Raw genomic sequence first — 21,021 nt, 5'->3', positions numbered from 1 at the left:
TTTGGCAGTCATGCTACCATTAAAAATATACACCTATAAAATGTAAATGTTAACACAGAGTTCATATGTTTCCAGTTCAGCAAGTTATGCTTAGTTGCTCAGTCGTGTCTGACTTTTTGTGACCCCCATGAACTATAGCCCGCCAGGCTCCTTCTCTATGGGATTCTTCAGCCAAGAATACTGGAGTGGGTTGCTATTTCCTTCTCCAGGGGATCTTCCCAACCCAGGGATCGAACCAGCGTCTCCTGCACTATAGGTAGATTCTTTACCCGCTGAGCCATCAAGGAAGCACAAGCAAGTTAACAATGAATAAATTATAAAAGCTTCAAGGCTACAAATATAAATAACCTTGTATTTGAAAAAATTTTACTAATTACTTTACATACATATTAATTACTTTATCCCCACGCTGGTTTTAACTTTGTTTTGAAGAAAAAAGAAAAAAAAAAAGAATGAGAAACGTCAATGAATTGGCTCAAAGTTGATGGAGCCAGGACTGGTAAGTAGCACAGCTGAAGATTAGTGCAGATCTTCTAATTTCCACTCCTATGGTCCTTCCACTGTGTCATGCTGTCATTACATAAATATAGACATTTTTACATAACCTTCCAACCCCACTACAAGGTGGTAAGTTATACTCTAGAAATATAGTCATTCAAAACAAATTTAAATAATATGTTAATATTCTCAAAACATATTCAATTTAAAATATAACATGTCCAAATAATATATTCAAACAATATAGCTTACCTACATATTCATCCATGTTAAAGGTCTTCACATATTTAAAAGAAAGGTCTCCATTCTTGTGATATTCTATAAGTTTTTTATAACATCCTAAAGGTGTACTTCCTAAAACAGATAAAGATTCCATTTTCCAACAGTCTAATTTTTAAGAGTGTATATTAACTTTATTCTCATCTTACTTAATGGTATTTTATACATATTAGGCAAACGATTATTAGTTTAAATACATATTCGATTAATGAATATATGTTGAACTATCTCTTTACAAGATACCCTAAAATTTTAGGAAATCAGAATTTGCTGAATAAAGCTGAGAATCTGTCAGCTTAAATTACAGCTTGGAAAATTCTTACATTGTTGGATATCTGGAATTAATGGTGTATATTCCAAGACTAGAAACTTCTGGAAAGCACACATTTGAATTAAAAGAAAAATAAACATCCCACTGATAGAGAAAAAATCTTTATCTAGGGAGGGATTGTAGCACAAACCATATGTAAATAGGTCAAGTGTTGACCATTTAATGAAATCAAAGGGGAAACCAGAGCTGAGTTTAAATATTACCTCTACTTTCAAAATAGAAAGTGGCAAGGATTGAGTGAGGAACCTTATCCTTTTTTAACTGGAATTCCTGCTTCTCATTTTGTGTTACTGTCAACATATATCAGCTAAAATGTATAAAGTAAAATGGTTTCTAGGAAATGGGATCTTGGCTTTGGATACTTTATCTGAGCTCTTAGTATTATTGTTTTATAAATGTGATTCTTTCATATGTTTTATAAAATTAAGATCTGATTGACAAGAGCTCCATGAAATGACACAATAAAGATAAGTGAATTCAGCACCTTGCGGATGTTTTTCAAAATTGCTTCATTTTTTTAAACTACAAATTCAAAGACTAAACTGACTGCATTCTTATAACATTCTTATAACAAACAACCTGGCCCACACAATCCTGGTCACAGTATTGGATTTTTAACCCACCTACCATCACAAAGCAAAATAAAACACAGACACACAAAGTTTCTATTCAAGAAGCAGGGAGAAGTATGGCAGAACTGAACAGCATCTGGCAAAACAAAACAAACAACCAAAAACAACAACAACATCAAATACAGAAGAAATCTGGAGTAGTAAAAAAAACTGCCTCTCATTTAAGATGATACGATAATAGAAGTAGCTAAATATCACACAGACAGGTTCAGAGAACAGAAGATTAATAGGTTTTCTTAAAGTTAAAACCACAAATTGTTTTAAATTGTCATTAATAATTTAAAATTTATGTTGTCAAACTTTCTAATTCCTTATCAAAGAACTACAGCCCACTAACATGAGACCAGGATAAAAGATGGACAAGTATACTTTTCTTTATTCCTTTCTAGGAACATAACAAATTTTCTATGTCTATCTTTTGATGTCAAGAGAAGAGTTATAGGACTCCCTCCATAGTTTAAGAGCATATGAAGAAAAATTTAAAAAGTTTTTACAATAGTGATGACAAAAATACATTCATTTTCTACGTTTTAATCAAAATGGCTGAATAGAAAAACAATGAAAGATATGATCCAGGGTGAACTGGTGAAAGAAACTTCATTTTAATATATTTGCTTTGCAGTACTCATTTGTGATTCATGGGGTCGCAAAGAGTCAGACACGACTGAGCGACTGAACTGAACTGAACATAATTAATTCAGTAAGTGTTTACTATGTTTCAGATAAAACAAAGATTAGGACTCTTTCTACCATGGAAGAGCTCACAAGATATGGATAGACAAGTACTAAATAACCATAACACAAGGAAAAATATTATAAAATAAACTATAAGAGATCTGGAGAAGCATAACTAATCAAAGGAAAGACTACAGTCTTGGTTGTTGAAAGGAGGATCAAAAATAGCATTTCAATGGAGTCTTTGAAGAAGAGGTGAAATTCCCACAATCAAAGAATGGGGTAAGTCTTGACTGAAAATAGAAAAAAGATGGGGGAGGTTCAGAGATGACATTTGTATGCCTACCATGTACTAGATGCTACACTGGTGTTTCATCTGTTAGCTAATGTAGGTCTCACAAGTCTGGGAAACTGGCATCATGTTTCCCATTTTGAAGGTGAAAGAACTGGGTCAAAAAAATTAAGGAATGTGTGAAATATCACACACATGGTAGTGAAGTCAGAGATTTAAGAGATTCTGCCTGGTTCTGGAGCTCACAAAATTTTTATTATACAGCACATTAGCAACACTAGTGAAAGGAAAGCCAGCAAGTTCAGGCCTGTTCTTTCAGTTATTCAATTACAAGCAGTCTAACTTGCCTACCATGATTCAGTGTAGGGGAATGGTGGGAGTTAAATCTGGGAGGCAGCTCAGGCCCACAGCATGCAGGCCCTTAAATGTCATGCTTGTCAACATCACTTCAATAAATACATACTGAAGAGATATTCCCCAGAACTGTGCTTGACTGTACTTGTATGAGTGTGCATGCACAGTTGTTTCCGACTCTGCGACCCCATGGGTTATAGCCTGCCAGGCTGCTCTGTCCATGGCCTTTTCCAGGCAAGAATACTGGAGTGGGCTGCCATTTCCTACTCCAGGGGATCTTCTCCACCAAGGAATCAAATCCGAGTCTTCTGTGTCTCCTGCATTGGCAGACAGAGATTCTTTACCACTGTGCCACCTGGGAAGCCCCAGAATTGTGCTTGGTGCAGCATAATTATAATACAGCATGTTATTTACAATTACAGAAATGTATGTTCACATTTCAAAAGCACAGGGGTGAGGATGGGGCATGATTAACACTGTCACTGGTCAATGAAGGAGAAAAGAGATAAATGTCAACAGAAGTTTTTCAGAGATCAACCTTTGGCAGGTGTATTATTAAGTAGTTATGCTATCCAAAATAATGCAAAAGGGTTGTATATTTAAATACACACAAAAAATGTTTACCATTGCTGGTGTTTATGACTCTGAAGTCTTTCTGTCCCCACACTCAAATTACTGTTTATTGCTTCACAATTAACACAGAGTGATTAAGGCAGCTAGTCTGAGCATGGCCTAGGTTCATACAAGGCAAACGGATACAGAGGTCTTATTCAAACACTGCAGCTCACATATCAAAACTGGGGGTGCAAAAGGGCCCACTTCCAGTGTACACAATTAAAAAAAAAATTGCTCTTTGCCATTCTCACCAAGAACTACTGTCATAGACCAAAAAACAAAACAACAAACAAAAATAACAACTTGGTGAGTCAGAGTACCCTTCATGGAAATTATGCAAGTGAAAAAAATTATGACTGTAGCTTTTATGAGTTGACATGTATAGGGGAAGGCAAAAAAGGAGAAAATGCTGTTTAAATAAAACACATTTATGAGAATCTTAAAGTTATATAGTGTTTACAATATATAAAGGACTTTCTCTTATTTGAGCTGCAAAACAACACTGTAAGCTATTAATTTCCTTACTTTCATTAGGTAAGGAAAACAAAAATTAGGGTGTAGAATAAATGCCCTGCAGTCATCAAAACAATAACAGCTTTCATCCCAGAACCAATACTCTTTTCTGTGGAAGTCAAAACATCAAATAAAAGTGCCATGGTATCAATGACACTACTTGGTTATTTTTAAAGAAAAAACCTTAACAGAGAACTAAATCCAGCAAAATATATAATTAATGCTTATGTTCCTTCTGTCATGAAGACAGACACATCAGTCTTCAATTTTTCAGTTATATTTCTAAAATAGAAAGAAAATAATCACAGAAATAGCAAAGAGCTAATAAGATGATATGGAGAAGGAAATGGCAACCCACTCCAGTACTCTTGCCTCGAAAATTCCATGGATGGGGGATCCTGGTAGGCTACAGTCCATGGGGTGGCAAAGAGTCGGACACAACTGAGGGACTTCACTTTCTTTCTTCTATAGTTCCCTTTTGGAGAAGGAAATGGCAACCCACTCGTGTCCCTGCCTGGAGAATCCCATGAACAGAGGGGCCTGGTGGGCTACAGTCTATGGGGTTGCAATGGACATGACTAAGCAACTAACACAAACACACACACACACACATACACACACACAATAAGATGACATGAGGTAAAATTAAGAGGCAATAGTACATACTTTAGGTACCTCTTAATAATCAATGAGAAAGCTAATCTCCTAAGAAATTTCTTGAATAGTGAAAGCAACACCTCTAAATACAAACAAAAAACTACTAGGAAAAAGGGACAAAAAAATATCAAGACCCTTACTTGAGCTATATTTCTGTATTTCCTTTTGCATTCTGGAGTGGTAGGTGAGACAGAATTTTAACAAAGAAAATAGTAATGGAATTTAGATACTAGATATGGAGAATCTATATCTATATATTTGATTTTATATGCTAATATGTTAAATCAGTGATATGACAAGAAATAAAAAGGAAACATTCTACCAAGGAAAATCCTTCAATCTCAGAAGCTTGAGTATCTAACATGGAAAAAAATGGTATATTACCTGTTGGCAAACCCAGTGTAAAATATCTGTCTTGTCCAGGTCTGAACTGAATGATGCGATTACAGATGTATTTGGCTGCCCATTCACTAGCCAAGTCATAGTTATCAAGAATTACAAGCCTCATTATGGTGACGCACAGCTTCCAGGACAATAAGTTCAAACCTGAGAAAATTTCATTGTATGAGTACTTTAAGTAATTAGCAGATAGTCAAACAGAAGCATAATACAGTGATGGCTTTAAAAAGGATATTACTTAAGAAAGACATGCATGTATACAAATACAATCTGTACTTTTAAAATAGCAGTAATAGCTGCTCTCTACTGAACAGACTTCAGGTGCTGGGCAGTGGGCTAGGTCAATTAAGTACAAATATTAATCCTTAGGACAAGCTTCTAAGGTAAATACAATGTCCAGTTTCAGAACACAATTTGAGTTCACATAGTTGTTAAGTGACAAAGTCAAAATTTTTATCAAGGCAAATTTACTATAAAGACATCACACTGCATTGTCTCCACAGGGGTACTATATAAGGCAACATAAAACAAATCTAAAGGCAAACAAAGCAGCACTCATTTATTGATTGCAAGTTAATGGCAGTAGTGATTACTCAGCACCTTATGGGTTACTTACTAAAATCCAGAACTCTCCCTACGAATGATGTAATAACCAAACCTCTCTTCTGGTAAATAATGTTTTTATAAAAGTAACACCTGCACTTTAAAAAATTTCAATCAATACAGAAAGGTACAAAGAATTTGAAAAAAAAAAAAAAAAAAGACCCAAATCCTGCCACCTCGAAATAAAGTTCATTACTATTAGGTATACATCATTCCATACATCTATATAATGCACATATACAAATGGGATGTATATGAATAATTTCTAACCATGGTATCATACTAGACATTCTATTTTTAACAAAAAGCACTTAATTTTCTGCCTTCAACAGAAGCAAAAGAAAATAAAGTGAACTAAAAAAACTGCAGATCTCTAGGCAAAATAATTCTTCACAAAAAGCAATTTCAGTTCCTAAAAGAATATTATAAAGTTAAGAAAAAATATTATACAAATATTAAGAGAGAGGAGTCACTTTAAAACTATATGATTCCATTTTGGACAACATGGCTTGACCTGCTACCATGAAATACGTGAAAATTGCTTTCTTCTACTTCCGCCCACCCCCTGATTTCTGTAAGATGTGTTATTTTTATATTGTCTAGATTTATAACATTTACACTGTGCTTTAAAACCATAATTTCCAGATTTTAATTCTTAGCTTTGTATTTAAATGGATGTTACACCAATTCTTTCACAAACGGCTTCAGCAGTCCTGAATTTTGAATTCAAACTTTACATACAGTAGTAAATCAAATTCTTTACATTGGTGGGGACAGGAGGTCTTATAATAATGAATGCACTGAATCTAAATATGTCCTTAGGAACATATGACTTAGAAGTCTGGCATAACAAAAACTTACAATCACCATGATCTAGAATTCTGGCACAGTAACAAGAGATAAACAACATTTACAAACAATAATTCACACAGTCCATCAAATGGACTTAATTAATTCAGTCCAGGAAATGGACTTGGCCTCTATTAAAACTCATTAATAATCTAGTGGTAGAAACTACTTCAAAGTTACACCAAGGAATCAGAAACATTTCCAAGCTGTTTTCACCATCAAGAAATATAATTATTTCTAATAAGAATATTCAGCAAAATGACTACTGATAATAAGAGGAAAAAAAAAAAACCTGTAAGGTGAGGAGGAGGAAATGTCATGAGAGTTTTGGGGGCATGCTATTTCTTTTCTCAGTTCTTTCGCCCTTGTGAGGGAGGGCCTATTAAATACTAAGCACTAAGCTCTGTAGACACATAAATGACTAAGATAAAGATCCTACTATCAAAGGGCTTAGACTCACTTAATAGTCTCTGGTGTATTAAAAGAACTTATCATCCTCATTCTTCAGATATAGAAAACTGCAACTCAGAAGTTTATTACTGAAGTTATAAAGTTATTAAGTGGTAGAGGGTCTATCTGACTGAAAGACACATGCTCTGCAAAAGTGTCTTATAAGGAAGAATCACTTAGGATCCCTGTTAGAAAGATTCCCAGGACCTTTCCCTGGACATAGTGTTGCAAAAGATCTGGAACGGGATCCAGGGAATCTGCACTTACACAAACATCACAGGTGATTCTCACAATCAGGATAAATTTGGAAAAGAACATCATACACAATGACTTCATTGTACAGAAGTTCAAGTAAGCCTTTCAGACTGAGCACATTGTTTTCTTCAACTCTTGCGTGTGCCCAGAGTTCACTTCCAAAAGTTCCAAATGATTCACCTGAGAAAAGTTGAATGTTTTTGCCACATGTGTTCAGATTTTTAAATGTGTCTTTTTCCAGTTTTCCCCAATCCTCAGAGATCCAAACGGATGCGGTTCTCGACCATTCTCTAGCATCTTGACTCTACAGCACTCAAAAAATGACACAGCACCACCTCTGTCCTCATCTTTCTCAGGTGCTGATTCACTTTGGGTGTGCATCCCTTCGACAAAGAGCTGACAAACACAAACCTCAGAACATTAATGCTGGGTGGGAACTCCTGAACAACTTGGGTTACACATCTATTTTATTAGAATCTATACTAGAATCTAGAATCTAAGCTTCCAGAAACCCTGCTATGCCTTTTTCCCCTACAATACACTATACCTGACTTCAAAGAACCTCTGAAGCCCGGCCTGGAAGGAGGCCCTCTGGGAAGTGGGGGGTTTGGTCCCGACGAGGGGGAAGAAAAAGCAGCGAAGGCTGTGGTCCCCGCCCCGGAAGGCGAAGGCTGCAAACTCAACCTCACCTGCCTGGCTGCTGAGCCCATCCCTCCGCAAACCATAATGAATGCAAATGAGGATGACTATCGCGCAATTGTAACAAGTGTCAGGAGAAGGCCCCCAGGGAGGCACCCTCCCGGAGGCTCAGTTCCGAAGAGGAAAACCAGATAAGTTAGAGGGGGACAAGGCTAGGGAACTCTACGGCCCTCGCCTCCAGGCTCCCGGGAACCCCATCCGCCCGACGTCCCCGTCTTCGCATGCAGCCCACCGGTGGAGGCAACGACCAGGCAGGTCCCCGCCCGACTCCCCTTCATGGTCTTTCCCCGTGGCTCACCTGTTGACCCACTGGCTCTTCCAACGCTGGAACAGCTAAAACAACCAACACCCAGCAACCCGGAGCGATCCCAGCCAGCGCGTGTAGCGCGGAGCCTCAGGACCCGGATGTAAACCCAGGCGCACAGGAGACCGCGGCGCGTCCCGCGAATCCTGCGCATGCGCGCGCCTCAGGCTTGCTAAGGATAGCCGAATAGAGGTCCTTGTGAGTTGCGCCAAACAGGAAGGCTTTGCTTACGTGAGTCTCCAGTTCCTGCGGCATCGCTTAAACAGTGCTCGTTTTTTTTTCATTTCTCAAGGGTTGAATGGCAGTAGGTTTTTTGGGTTTATGAGATTTAGCACATAGGACTGCAGTGCTCATGCATAAGCATTTATAATAAAGAGCAGTATGAATTTATGTCTCTCTTACCCCAGGCTATTGAGTGTGTACTTTGCAAGCATAGTGACATCTAACCGCTTCTTATCAATAAGCTCATCAAAGTTAAATTGGGTATGCTGCAGAAAGGCAAGCCTTGGAGCGGCTCAGTATGCCTAAACTTCAAAAGGAGACTGATGAAGTACAAACTTGTGCTAAGTTTCTAGTAAAGGGGTAGAGGAAGCAGAATCTGATTTGAGCTCAGTATCATAGATCTTTGTTCATGAGGGGAATGGAAGGAACCGGGGTTGGGGAAGTTATTGTTTAAGAAAGCAATCAACACTCGAAAGAAAGGTCTTGTGGCTTCACTAGGGCCCATTAGAAACAGTGCTTAGAGTTATGTTTGGAATTAGAATCTGATTACCATTATCAGCATGGGGTGATAGGCAGACTCAAGTTTCCTTGGACGCTGCAAAGTTAAGACAAATGTTCCCAGATTCCTTATCTGAACTTCTGCTCCTGAGCTGTGAATCCAGCCTGCACCTCTGGGTCAAATGAATCCCCCTGGCTCACATTTTTAAGGCAAGAGTGGTGGTGGTGGTTTAGTGTCTAAGTTCAGCTCTCTGTGATTCCATGGACTGTTGCCTGCCAGGCTCCTCTGTCCAAGGGATTTTTCCAGGCAAGAATGCTGGAGCGGGTTGCCATTTTCTGCTTCAGGGGATCTTCTCTCAGGGATTGAACCTCCGTCTCCTACATTGCAGGTGGATTCTTTCCCTACTGAGCCACCAGGGCAAAGAGTGGATTGTTCTGTTCTCAGAGATAAGTTCAAATAGCAAAGTTCCTCACAAACATATACTAAGGGACAAGGATTTTTAGCACTATAGTCTTGAGTTAGCTTACAAAAGCTGTTAACCCCTCCTCAGTATTATAATTTATCATCTAACAAAAATCAATTTTGTATCCACTGTAGTAAAAAACAAATGTGCAAATAATAAAAAGAGCCTTGCAGAAAATATTATTGGCGCATAAACGGGTAATTGTGAAGTGTATTCTTTCTCAGTGGTTTTACTTCTTCATGCTTTTCTAACACTAGAAAAAAGTTCTGTCTCTGCTGTTAGTGTTTGGCAATGGTTACTTCTGCTTTAATTGCACAATATCATGTCCTATCTTCCTTTTCAAGTAGGTGTTTCTCACCTCTTGCAAGGCATATGCCATTTCATTGTATAAGATTAAAACAATGTTACTGCCATTAAAAGCAAATTATGTAAAACTAAACAGAGAAATTGTTTTTGGCAAAGACAGGAACATTTGTCCATTCAATAAATATTTACTGATTATGTGGTTTTGTGCCAGACATCAGCATGAGAAGGACAGACATATAGTCCTTGCTTTTTGTGAACTAAGAGCCTTGTGGGGATACAGCAAATCCTAATAAGGGAAAGTAGTCTGAGAGTACTGAGTAGCCATGGGACTTTAATGGAGACTTCCTTTGTGTTTGGGGATGACTTGGTCATAGAAAGGACCTGTGTCTTGTCCTCGAAATAAAGCCCCAAACAATGACAAGATTAATAGAAAGGTACCCTGAACCAAGGTTTTGGATGAAAAGTTTGGTAGGAAAGTTCTCACAGGTTGTCACCCAGCAAAAGGGACAGACTTAACAGTGGCATAGGGGAAGACTATAAAGGTGACTATGTGGGTGACAGGAAAGATGCCTGATGACAGCCCTGGTCTACTCCGGGTTACAGAAAGAAGCATCAGACAGCAGTCACCTTGTGATCATGAGTAGCTGACATGGACCTGAAATAGGGTTTCAACATGTACCAATGGAGGGCAATGGACAAAAGCTGTTTTGGCAGACACCAATTGGGATATATACTTTAGACAAAAACACACAGGAAGAGGTGCCTATCCATGCGGTTGGTGTCAGAGAAGAGAAAATAGCCCCAGAACAGATGCCTCTATGGACGTAGACACCAGGAGTCTCCCCACCTTAGATGTCATCCTGAGTCAAAGATGGGGAAGATGGATATTCCGAAGTGACGGAATTTACACTTAAAAAGACTAAACAAGGAAACACTAAAACAGTTAAATGGACCTGAAAATAACTTTTAAGTTGCCTGGTCTCATGAGACTGGGACTAAGGTAAAATTTTAAGTAAAAGTTATTTAGTACATTGAAACTGTATATTATATAGATATATCACAGAAAAATAAGAAATGGCACATTGGAATTTATGGCCTATGAAATTTTTTGTATTCTAAAGAATGTTTTAGCAATGTATACCCTGATCGGATTTGTATGTAAAACAACAGTCACCCTGTATGCCTGTAAAGAACAGATTGAAGTTGGGTCAGAAATAGATCAGGGAAATCTGGATTTTTCCAGGAAGCATACATAAAAGGACCCTATAATCTCAGAAAATAATTTGTATGAAGGTCTGCAGGCAGGAAAGTAAAAGGCATGCATATGGAATTCTGAATAACTTCCGTGTAGCTGAGAGTAGGATGTATTTCAAACATGAGAGAAAAATGAATCTGGAAAGAGAGATGGAGGACAAATGAAGTACCTTGTAGGCTATGCATGGAAATTGGGCTTCATACTGTAAGCAGTGGAGAACAACTTAAGCTTTATGAAATGTAACAGGAAACTAGAATATTGTGTTAGGAAGAAGGAAGTAGAATGGGTGGGGATTCTATTTTAGTCATAAGAATCCAGACACAAAAAAGACTCTAGGCTCATTTTGTATTTTCTTTGCCCCAGCACTGGTACTAGGCATTTCACTAATGACTGATAATTTTTAGTTTTAGTTTGTTTTGCTATTTTATCAAGAATATAGTACTTGCCAAACACTACTTGAATCTGTTAAAATGACAGTTTGGTTTACCATTTTACTCTGCAAGTGAATTATGGTGATTGATTTTTTAATGTTAAATATACCATGCATTACTGAGATAAACTTGACCAGGCTGAGATAAACTTGAGAAAAACTTGATGGTTTTTCTTGGTCATGGTCATGGAAGCAACTAAATTTTTACCTGTAAAGATTGTTTTAACAAATGCCTCTTTCCCTACGAAAGGTCAGTTGCTCAGTTGTGTCCGACTCTTTGAGACCCCACAGACTACAGCACACCAGGCCTCATCAACTCCCGGGGTTTACTCAAACTCATGTCCATTGAGTCGGTGATACCATCCAACCATCTCATCCTCTGTCATCCCCTTCTCCTCCTGCCTTCAGTTTTTCTCAGCATCAGGGTCTTTTCCAATAAATCAGTTCTTCCCATCGGGTGGCCAAAATATTGGAGTTTCAGCTTCAGCATCAGTCCTTCCAATGAATATTCAGGACTGATTTCCTTTAGGATGGACTAGTTGGAACTCCTTGCAGTCCAAGGGACTCTCAAGAGTCTTCTCCAACACCACAGTTCAAAAGCATCAATTCTTCAGGGCTCAGCTTTCTTTATAGTCCAACTCTCACATCCATACATGACTACTGGAAAAACCATAGGTTTGACTAGACAGACCTTTGTTGGCAAAGTAATGTCTCTGCTTTTTAATATGCTGTTTAGGTTGGTCATAACTTTTCTTCCAAGGAGCAAGCATCTTTTAATTTCATGGCTGCAGTCTCATCTACCGTGATTTTGGAGCCCAGAAAAATAAAGTCTCTCACTGTTTCCATTGTTTCCCCATCTATTTGCCATGAAATGATGGGCCCAGATACCATGATCTTAGTTTTCTGAACGTTGAGTTTTAAGCCAACTTTTCCAATCTCTTCTTTCACTTTCATCAAGAGGCTCTTTAGTTCTTCTTCTCTTTCTGCGATAAGGGTGGTGTCATCTGCATATCTGAGGTTATTGATATTTCTCCCGGCAATCTTGATTTCAGCTTGTGCTTCATCCAGCCCGGCATTTTGCATGATGTGCTCTGCATATAAGTTAAAGAAGCAGGGTGACAATATGCAGCCTTGACGTATTCCTTTCCTGATTTGGAACCAGTCTGTTTTTCCATATCCAGTTCTAACTTTTGCTTCTTGACCTTCATACAGATTTCTCAAGAGGCAGGTCAGGTGGTCTAGTATTCCCATCTCTTTAAGAATTCTCCACAGTTTGTTGTGATCCACGCAGTCAAAGGCTTTGGCATAGTTATAAAGATGAAGTAGATGTTTCTGTGAAACTCTCTTGCTTTTTCAATGATCCAATGATGTCAACAATTTGATCTCTGCTTCCTCTGCCTTTTCTAAATTCAGCTTGAACATCTGGAAGTTCATGGTTCACGTTCTGTTGAAGCCTGGCTTGGAGAATTTTGAGCATTACTTTGCTAGCATGTGAGTGAGTGCAACTGTACAGTAGTTTGAGCATTCTTTGGTCTTTCTTTGGGGTTGGAATGAAAACTGACCTTTTGCAGTCCTGTGGCCACTGTTGAGTTTTCCAGTTTTGCTGGCATATTGAGTGCAGCACTTTCACAGCATCATCTTTTAGGATTTGAAATAGCTCAACTGGAATTCCGTCACCTCCACTAGCTTTGTTTGTAGTGATGCTTCCTAAGGCCCACTTGAGTTTGCATTCCAGGATGTCTTGCTCTAGGTGAGTGATCACACCATTGTGATTATCTGGGTCATGAAGATCTTTTTTGTATAGTTCTTCTGCGTATTCTTGCCACCTCTTCTTAATATCTGCTTCTGTTAGGTCCATACAATTTCTGTCCTTTATTGTGCCCATCTTTGCATGAAATGTTCCCTTGATATCTCAATTTTCTTGAAGAGATTTCCAGTCTTTCCCATTCTTTTGTTTTCCTCTATTTCTTTGCATTGATCACTGAGGAAGGCTTTCTTATCTCTCCTTGCTATTCTTTGGAACTCTGCATTCAAATGGGTATATCTTTCCTGTTCTCCTTTGCCTTCTGCTTCTCTTCTTTTCACAGCTATTTGTAAGGCCTCCTAAGATAATAATTTTGCCTTTTTGCCTTTGTTTTTCTGGGGGATGGTCTTGATACCTGCCTCCTGTACGATGTCAGGAACCTCCATCCATAGTTCTTTAGGCACTCTATCAGATCTAATCCCTTGAAACTATTTGTCACTTCCACTGTATAATCATAAGGGATTTGATTTAGGTCATACCTGAATGTCTTAGAGGTTTTTTCCCTACTTTCTTCAATTTCAGTCTGAATTTGGCAATAAGGATTTTATGATCTGAGCCGCAGTCAGCTCCCAGTCTTGTTTTTGCTGACTGTTTAGAGCTTCTCCATCTTTGGCTACAAAGAATATAGTCAATCTGATTTTGGTATTGACCATCTGGTGATGTTCATGTGTAGAGTCTTCTCTTGTGTTGTTGGAAGAGGGTGTTTGCTATGATCGGTGAGTTCTCTTAACAAAACTCTGTTAGCCTTTGCCCTGCTTCATTCTGTACTCCAAGGCCAAATTTGCCTGTTACTCCAGGTGTTTCTTGACTTCTTTCTTTTGCATTCCAGTCCCCTATAATGAAAAGGACATCTTTTTGGGTGTTAGTTCTAAAAGGTCTTGTAGGTCTTCATAGAACTGTTCAACTTCAGCTTCTTCAGTGTTACTGGTTGGGGCATAGACTTGGATTACTGTGATATTGAATGGTTTGCCTTGGAAACAAATAGAGATCATTCCATTGTTTTTGAGATTGCATCCAAGTACTGCATTTCAGACTCTTCTGTTGACTTTTATGGCTACATTGTGTTGACTCCATTTCTTCTAAGAGATTCCTGTCCACAGTAGTAGATATAATGGTCATGTGAGTTAAATTCACCCATTCTAGTCCATTTTAGTTCGCTGATTTCTAAAATGTCAATGTTCACTTCTGCCATCTCCTGTTTGACCACTTCCAATTTGCCTTGATTCATGGACCTGACATTCCAGGTTCCTATGCAATATTGCTCTTTATAGCATTGGACTTTACTTCCATCACCAGTCACATCTACAACTGGGTGTTGTTGCTTTGACTCCGTCTCTTCATTCTTTCTGGAGTTATTTCTCCATTGATCTCCAGTAGCATATTGGGCACCTACCAACCTGGGGAGCTCATCTTTCAGTGTCCTATCTTTTTGCCTTTTCATACTGTTCATGGGGTTCTCAAGGCAAGAATACTGAAGTGGTTTGCCATTCCCTTCTCCACTGGACCACGTTTTGTCTGAACTCTCCACCGTGACCTGTGGTGGCTTTAGCACTAGGTAAAAACCCTGAGTTGGACAAAATAAAAGAAGACTTTTAGAGGCTTCTTCCAAGGTTCGTCTACCTTAAACAAAAAGTGAAAGCATTTGTTGCTCAGTCATGTGCAACTCTTTGGGATCCCATGGACTGTAGCCCTCCAGTCTGCTCTTTCCATGGAATTCTCCAGGCAAGAATACTGGAATGGGTTGCCATGACCTTCTCCAGGGGGCTTCTTTTTTCAGGGATTGAACTCAGGTCTTCTGCATTGCAGGCAGATTCTTTACCTTCTGAGCCACCAGGGAAGTCCTTCCTTAAATAGATTAAATAATAATGGCTGTTTCTTGGGAATGAGATATAAAAGTGGTTCAGTCCAGTTTTAGCTCCATATAGTACTGGGAATGTAGGATTTTGTTTTTGTTTTTCCAAAGGCTGTCACTGATCTGAGAGCAGGGAATAGGATGAGGGTAAATTAAAACATACAAAACTGACTGTTCTTCCTGATGATCAGCTACCTTTCATAAAAAAAGCCTTCCCTATGTTGCTGAAAGTCTGTCACTGTTTCCAAATTCTCAGAAAGTTGGTTTTGATGGTTTGTCAGTTTTCTTTTTGCTTATATGGAGGGGCAGAGTTTTCACTATATTTATCCTGCTATTTTTGCTGATATCCTCAGTTGATTACTTTTTGAGTGAGCACTGTTAGTTTCTCTTACAAGGAACTTTAAATTTTATGTTGCCAAAATTATTGGCATAGCATTGGTTGTAATATTACCTTGTTATCTCTGCATTCCATAGTGATTTCAACTCCCTCATATCTGATAATGTAAATTATACCTTCATTTTTTTTTCTTTCTAATCACTGTGGTTAGATGTTTATTAGTTTAATTGATCTTTTCAAAAAACCAAATTTTGGGTTAATTGGGTTTTGCATTGCTTTCTTGTTTCTATATCACTATTTCTATTCTAATATTTATTATTTCCATCTAATCTCTATTATTTCCCAAGGTCTACTCACTCAGGATTGAATCTGCTCCCCCACCCTGCCTTTTTTCCCTTAGTTTCTTTAAGTGGAAGCTGAGATCACCGTTTTGCAACCTTTGTTACTTTCTTATATAAACTTGTAGTTCTATGTATTTCCTTTCTTAAAACTGCTTTAATGTCATCCCACAATTTTTTATATCTTTTTTTTCATTTTAATTCAGCAGAAAATTCTTTCTAATTTTTTTTGGTTTCTTTTTGGCCTATAGGTTATTTATAAGTATATTCTTATTTGCATATTTTCCAGAAGCTTTCTGTTTTTTATTTCCATTTTGCTTCCTTTTTGATCAAAGAACATCCCTTGTATGACTTGATTCTTTTTAAATATGTTAAGACTTGTTTGTGGCCCAAAATATGGTATGTATTTATGTGCACTTGAAAAAAATGGGATTTCTATTTTGGCCTAGATTATCTATTAGATAAAGTTAGTTGATGGTATTCAAGTCTCATGTCTTTACTGATTTTATGTTAATTATTTTATAAATTAATGAGATAGTAGTGTTGAAATTAGACAATTATTGTGGTTTTGTGTATTTTTGTTGCCATTTTATCAATATTTGGTTGATGTCTTCTGGTGCTCTCTTATTAGATACATAAACATTTAGGTTTGCTTCCTACTCATGATGAATTAATTATTTTATCATTATGAAAGGATCTTCTTTATCCTTAGTAGTGTTCTTTGTTCTGCAGTCTTCTTTGATATTGATATCACCATTAGAACATTTTTTATTTGCATTTAAATGGAATAATTTTCTATTACTTTCCTCTTAGTTTATTCATGTTTTTTATGCTTAAAGTTGTTTTTTTTTTTGAAAGCAGATTTATTGAGGTATGATTGATATACAAAAATTGCATATATTTAATGTGTATAAGTTGATGAATTAGGGCATATGCATACACCTATGAAACCACCATCACAATCCTGGAAATAAACATACCTATCACCTCCAAAAGTTTCCATATGTTCCCCATCCCTGCCTTTAGTTAACATGAGATCGATCCTCTTAACAAAAACTTTGAGTGCACAGTACAGTATTGTTAATGTAATAGGCACCATGTTACATAGGAAATCTCTGGAACTTAACTTCATATACATTGATAGCAAATCCCCATTTTTCCCTGCCTCTTGCCTCTGGCAACCTGCAGTCTATTATCTGCTTCTATGAGTTTGACTATTTTAGATATGTTGGGCTTCTGTTGTGGCTCAGGGGAATCTGCCTGCCAGTGCAGGAGATGTGGGTTCAATCCCTGGGTCGGGAAGATCCTCTGGAGAAGGAAATGGCAATCCACTCCAGCATTCTTGCCTGGGAAATCTCATGGACAGAGGAGCCTGGTGGGCTACAGCCTCTGGGGTCACAAAGAGTTGGACAAAACTTAGCGACTAAACAGCAATTTTAGATGCCTCGTATATGTAGAATCATGCGTTATTTGTCCTTCTATGACTGACTTAATCCAAGTTAACATAATGTGCTCCTGGTTCATTCATGTTGTTTCATATCGCAGAATTTCCTTTATTTTAAGGTTCAGTGATATTTTACTGTGTGTGTATAGCACATTTTTTTAATCCATTCATCTGTTGACAAACATCTGGATTGTTTCCATATGTTGGATATGGTGAATAGTGGTTCAGTGAACATGGGAGTGCAGGTTTCTCTTGGAGATCTCCTTTCAGTTCTTTTGGATATATACCAAGATGAGAGATTCCTGGATCATATAGTAGTTATATTTTAATTTTTTGAGGACTTTTGATACTGTTTTACATAGTGGTTACACCATTTTATATTCATACCAGCAATTTCCAAGGTTTCCAGTTCTCCACATTCTTATGAATATTTGTTATCTTTTTTGGGGAATTGAAGGGGATAATAGCCATCCTAACTGGTGCAACCAAATATCAATTGTGGTTTTGTTATGCATTTCCCTCTTGATTAGTGGAGAAGGAAATGGTAACCCACTTCAGTATTCTTGCCTGGAGAATTCCATGGACAGAGGAGCCTGGTGGGCTACTTAGAGTCAAAGAGTCTGACACAACTGAGCAACTGAGCATGTACGCTTGATTAGTGATGTTGAGCACCTTTCCATTTTGGTCATTTTTATCTCTTCTTTGGATAAATATCTATTCAAGTCCTTTACTGCTGCTAAGTCGTTTCAGTCATGTCCGACTCTGTGCGACCCCATAGATGGCAGCCCACCCGGCTCCCCCATCCCGGGGATTCTCCAGGCAAGAACACTGGAGTAGGTTGCCATTTCCTTCTCCAATGCATGAAAGTGAAAAGTGAAAGTGAAGTCGCTCAGTTGTGTCCGACTTTTAGCGACCTCATGAACTGCAGCCCACCAGGCTCCTCCGTCCATGGGATTTTCCAGGCAAGAGTACTGGAGTGGGGTGCCATTGCCTTCTCCAGTTATTTAATTACATTATTTGTTACTTTGCTATTGAGTTGTAGGTATTCTTAATATATTTTGGATATCAGTCCCTTAACAGGTATATGGTCTGCAGATATTTTCCCCATTCTGTAACTTGCTTCTAATGTCAAATTGCTTATTTTTATTTTTGTTGTTTTGCCTTTGCCTGTGCTTGCTTTTGGTGTTATCTTCAAGAAATCATGGCTAAAGCAATGTCAAGAATCTTCTCCATGTTTCTTCTAGTAGTTTTATAATTTCAGGTCCTTTGTTCAAGTATTCAATCTATTTTGAATTGATTTTGAGGTTCAATTTCATCATTTTACATGTGGAAATTGGCTTTCTTAGCACCATTTGTTGAAAAGATAGTTCTTTCTCTGTTGTGTACTCTTGACTCCCTTGTCAAAGATCAGTTGACTACTTGTGCTTGGTTTCATTTCTGGGCTGTCTATTCTGTTCCATTGGCCTGTATGTCTATGCCAGTTCCATACCGTTTTAATTATTATGTTTTCAAATTATATTTTGAATTTGAGAACTATGATTCCTCAAGCTTTGTTGTTTTTCTTCCAGATTGCTTTTGCTATTTGGGGTCTTTCTGGCTTAATATGCATTTTAGGATTGTTTTTTCTATATATTATTAAAAATACCATTGAGATTTTGATGGGGATAGCATTAAATCTGTAGATTGTTTTGGGCGGTATAGATGTTTTAACAGGTTTTCAATCCATTAACATGGGATTCTTTCCATTTATTTGTGTGTTCTTTAATTTCTTTCATCTGTGTTTGTAGTTTTCAATGTTTATATCTTTCATCTGCTTGGTTAAGTTTATTCTTCAGTATTTTATTCTTTTTGGTACTATTGTGAATGGGATTGTTTTCTTAATTTCCCTATAAGGATAGGTCTTTGTTAGTGTAGTGAGCAACTGATTTTTGTATGTTGATTTGATATGTTGATTTTATGTCTTGCAACTGCAATGAATTCATTTATTAGTTCTAACAGTTTGTGGATTCTTTAGACTGCATATAGGATTAGATCATCAGCAAATAGCGATAATTTACTTTTTTGTTGATATTCTCAGTGCATCTTTATTTCTTTTTCTTACCTAATTACTCTCACTGGAACTTCTAATATAATGTTTAGAAGTGGCGAGGGTAGACATCCTTGCCTTGTTTATGATTTTAGAAAAAAAGCTGTCAGTTTTTCACCATTTAATATGATATTAGCTTTGGGTTTTGTTATATATGGTCTTTATTATATTGAGGTAGATTATTTCTGGCTTTCTGATGACTCAGCAGGTAAATTCTTTCTATACCTTTTTTGTTCAGAATTTTTTATCATGAAAAGGTGTTGAATTTTCTTAAATGTATTTTCTATATCTGTGATGATAATCATGTGATTACTATCTTTTATTCTGTTACTGTAGTGTATTATGTTAATTAATTGGCATATGCTGCACCATCCTTGAATCTCAAGGATAAATCCACTTGGTCATGACATGATTTTTAATATGCTGTTGAATTCAGTTTAGTAGCATTTTGATGAGGTTTTTCTTGTATGTACTTCGTCAGGAATATTGACCTGGACTTTTTTGTTTTCTCTTATGTTTATTTGCACTCTAATATTTATTGTTTCTTTCTTCTGCTGACTTTGGGCTTGGTTTATTCTTCTTTGTCTAGTTCTTTGAGATGTAAAGTTAGGTTGTTTATTTGAGCTCTTTTCTTTTTATAATGAGAGCATTTATCATTATAAACTTCCTTCTTAAAACTGATTTTTTTTCAACCTTTAAATATTGTTATGTTGTATTTTCATTTATATTTGCTTCAATATATTTCATAATTTCCCTTTTTATTTCTTGTTTGACCTAATTTTGATCTAGGAGTGTTGTTTAATTTTTACATATTTGTGAATTTCCTTCTGCTATAACTTCTAGTTTCATTCCATGCAGTCAGAAATGATATTTGATATGATTTTAGTCTTCTTAAATTTGTTAAAATATATTTTGTGACCTAAAAAAATACAGGATATATTCCATCTCAAACACTATAGTTTTCACCTCCAAAAATTTGATTGGAGTTTTTTGGGTCTATGTTTTTACTTAACACCTTCATTCTTTCCTTTAACATCTTGAGCGTATAGAATATAGATAACTTTTTAATGTTCTTGTCCACTAAGTCTCTTATTTGTGTTATTTCTGGTTCTTTTTCAAATTAATTGATTTTTCTCCTTATTATGGTTCATATTTTTCTGCTCATTTGCATTTCTGATAATTTTTAATTTATTTTCACATCATGTATTTTACCTTTTCATGTGCTGGATATTATTATTTTCTAAAAATATTTGGGTTTTGTTCTGGGACATGGCTAAGCTACTGAGAGACAGTATGCCCTCTTGGGTCTTGCTTTTAATAAACTTTTTAAAATATTTTTTATTGGAGTAGATTTACAATTTTGTGTTGTTTTTAGGTATACAGCAAAGTGAATCTGTTACACATGTACATATATTCACCCTTTTTTAGATTTTTTCCCCATATAGGTCATTACAGATTACTGAGTAGAGTTTCTGTGCTATACAGTAGGTTCTTGTATTTTAATCATGATTTTTAGACAAAATCATGTCCAACTCTTTGTGACCCAATAGATTGCAGTATGCCAGGCTTCCCTGTCCTTC

The 21,021-nt window shown here is 37.0% G+C and overlaps 2 protein-coding genes across 5 annotated transcripts in view; one reads left to right on the top strand and one right to left on the bottom strand.

The window, feature by feature from the left end:
* GNPDA2 (glucosamine-6-phosphate deaminase 2) overlaps positions 1 to 8,531 on the bottom strand; it is a 30,326-nt gene extending 21,795 nt beyond the window's left edge. The window contains exons 1-3 of one of the 3 annotated variants that reach the window (XM_006078743.4): positions 8,400 to 8,531; positions 5,231 to 5,392; positions 751 to 852 (exon numbers count right to left, since the gene is read on the bottom strand). In XM_006078743.4, coding sequence (XP_006078805.2) covers positions 751 to 852; positions 5,231 to 5,354 — 226 coding nt within the window. In that variant the 5' untranslated portion in view covers positions 5,355 to 5,392; positions 8,400 to 8,531. Of the gene's footprint in view, positions 1 to 750; positions 853 to 5,230; positions 5,393 to 7,414; positions 7,537 to 7,582; positions 7,716 to 8,399 lie in introns of those variants that run through there. The other 2 variants (XM_044945920.2, XM_025290104.3) reach the window with 2 other exon arrangements.
* The window catches only part of GUF1 (GTP binding elongation factor GUF1), a 61,053-nt gene extending 52,247 nt beyond the window's left edge, over positions 1 to 8,806 (top strand). The window contains exons 16-17 of one of the 2 annotated variants that reach the window (XR_006552268.2): positions 2,463 to 2,697; positions 7,644 to 8,806. Coding sequence is in view for 1 of the 2 variants with exons in the window: in XM_044945917.2 (XP_044801852.2) it covers positions 2,463 to 2,466 (4 nt within the window). In the remaining variant the exon portion in view is untranslated. Of the gene's footprint in view, positions 1 to 2,462; positions 4,602 to 7,643 lie in introns of those variants that run through there. The other variant, XM_044945917.2, reaches the window with a different exon arrangement.
* Positions 8,807 to 21,021: the final 12,215 nt, after the last annotated feature.

Source organism: Bubalus bubalis, chromosome 7 (assembly GCF_019923935.1).
Source record: "Bubalus bubalis isolate 160015118507 breed Murrah chromosome 7, NDDB_SH_1, whole genome shotgun sequence".
NCBI classification, from domain to species: domain Eukaryota; kingdom Metazoa; phylum Chordata; class Mammalia; order Artiodactyla; family Bovidae; genus Bubalus; species Bubalus bubalis.
Note: the sequence above shows the minus strand (reverse complement) of the source record. Positions and strands in the feature narration are given on the sequence as shown.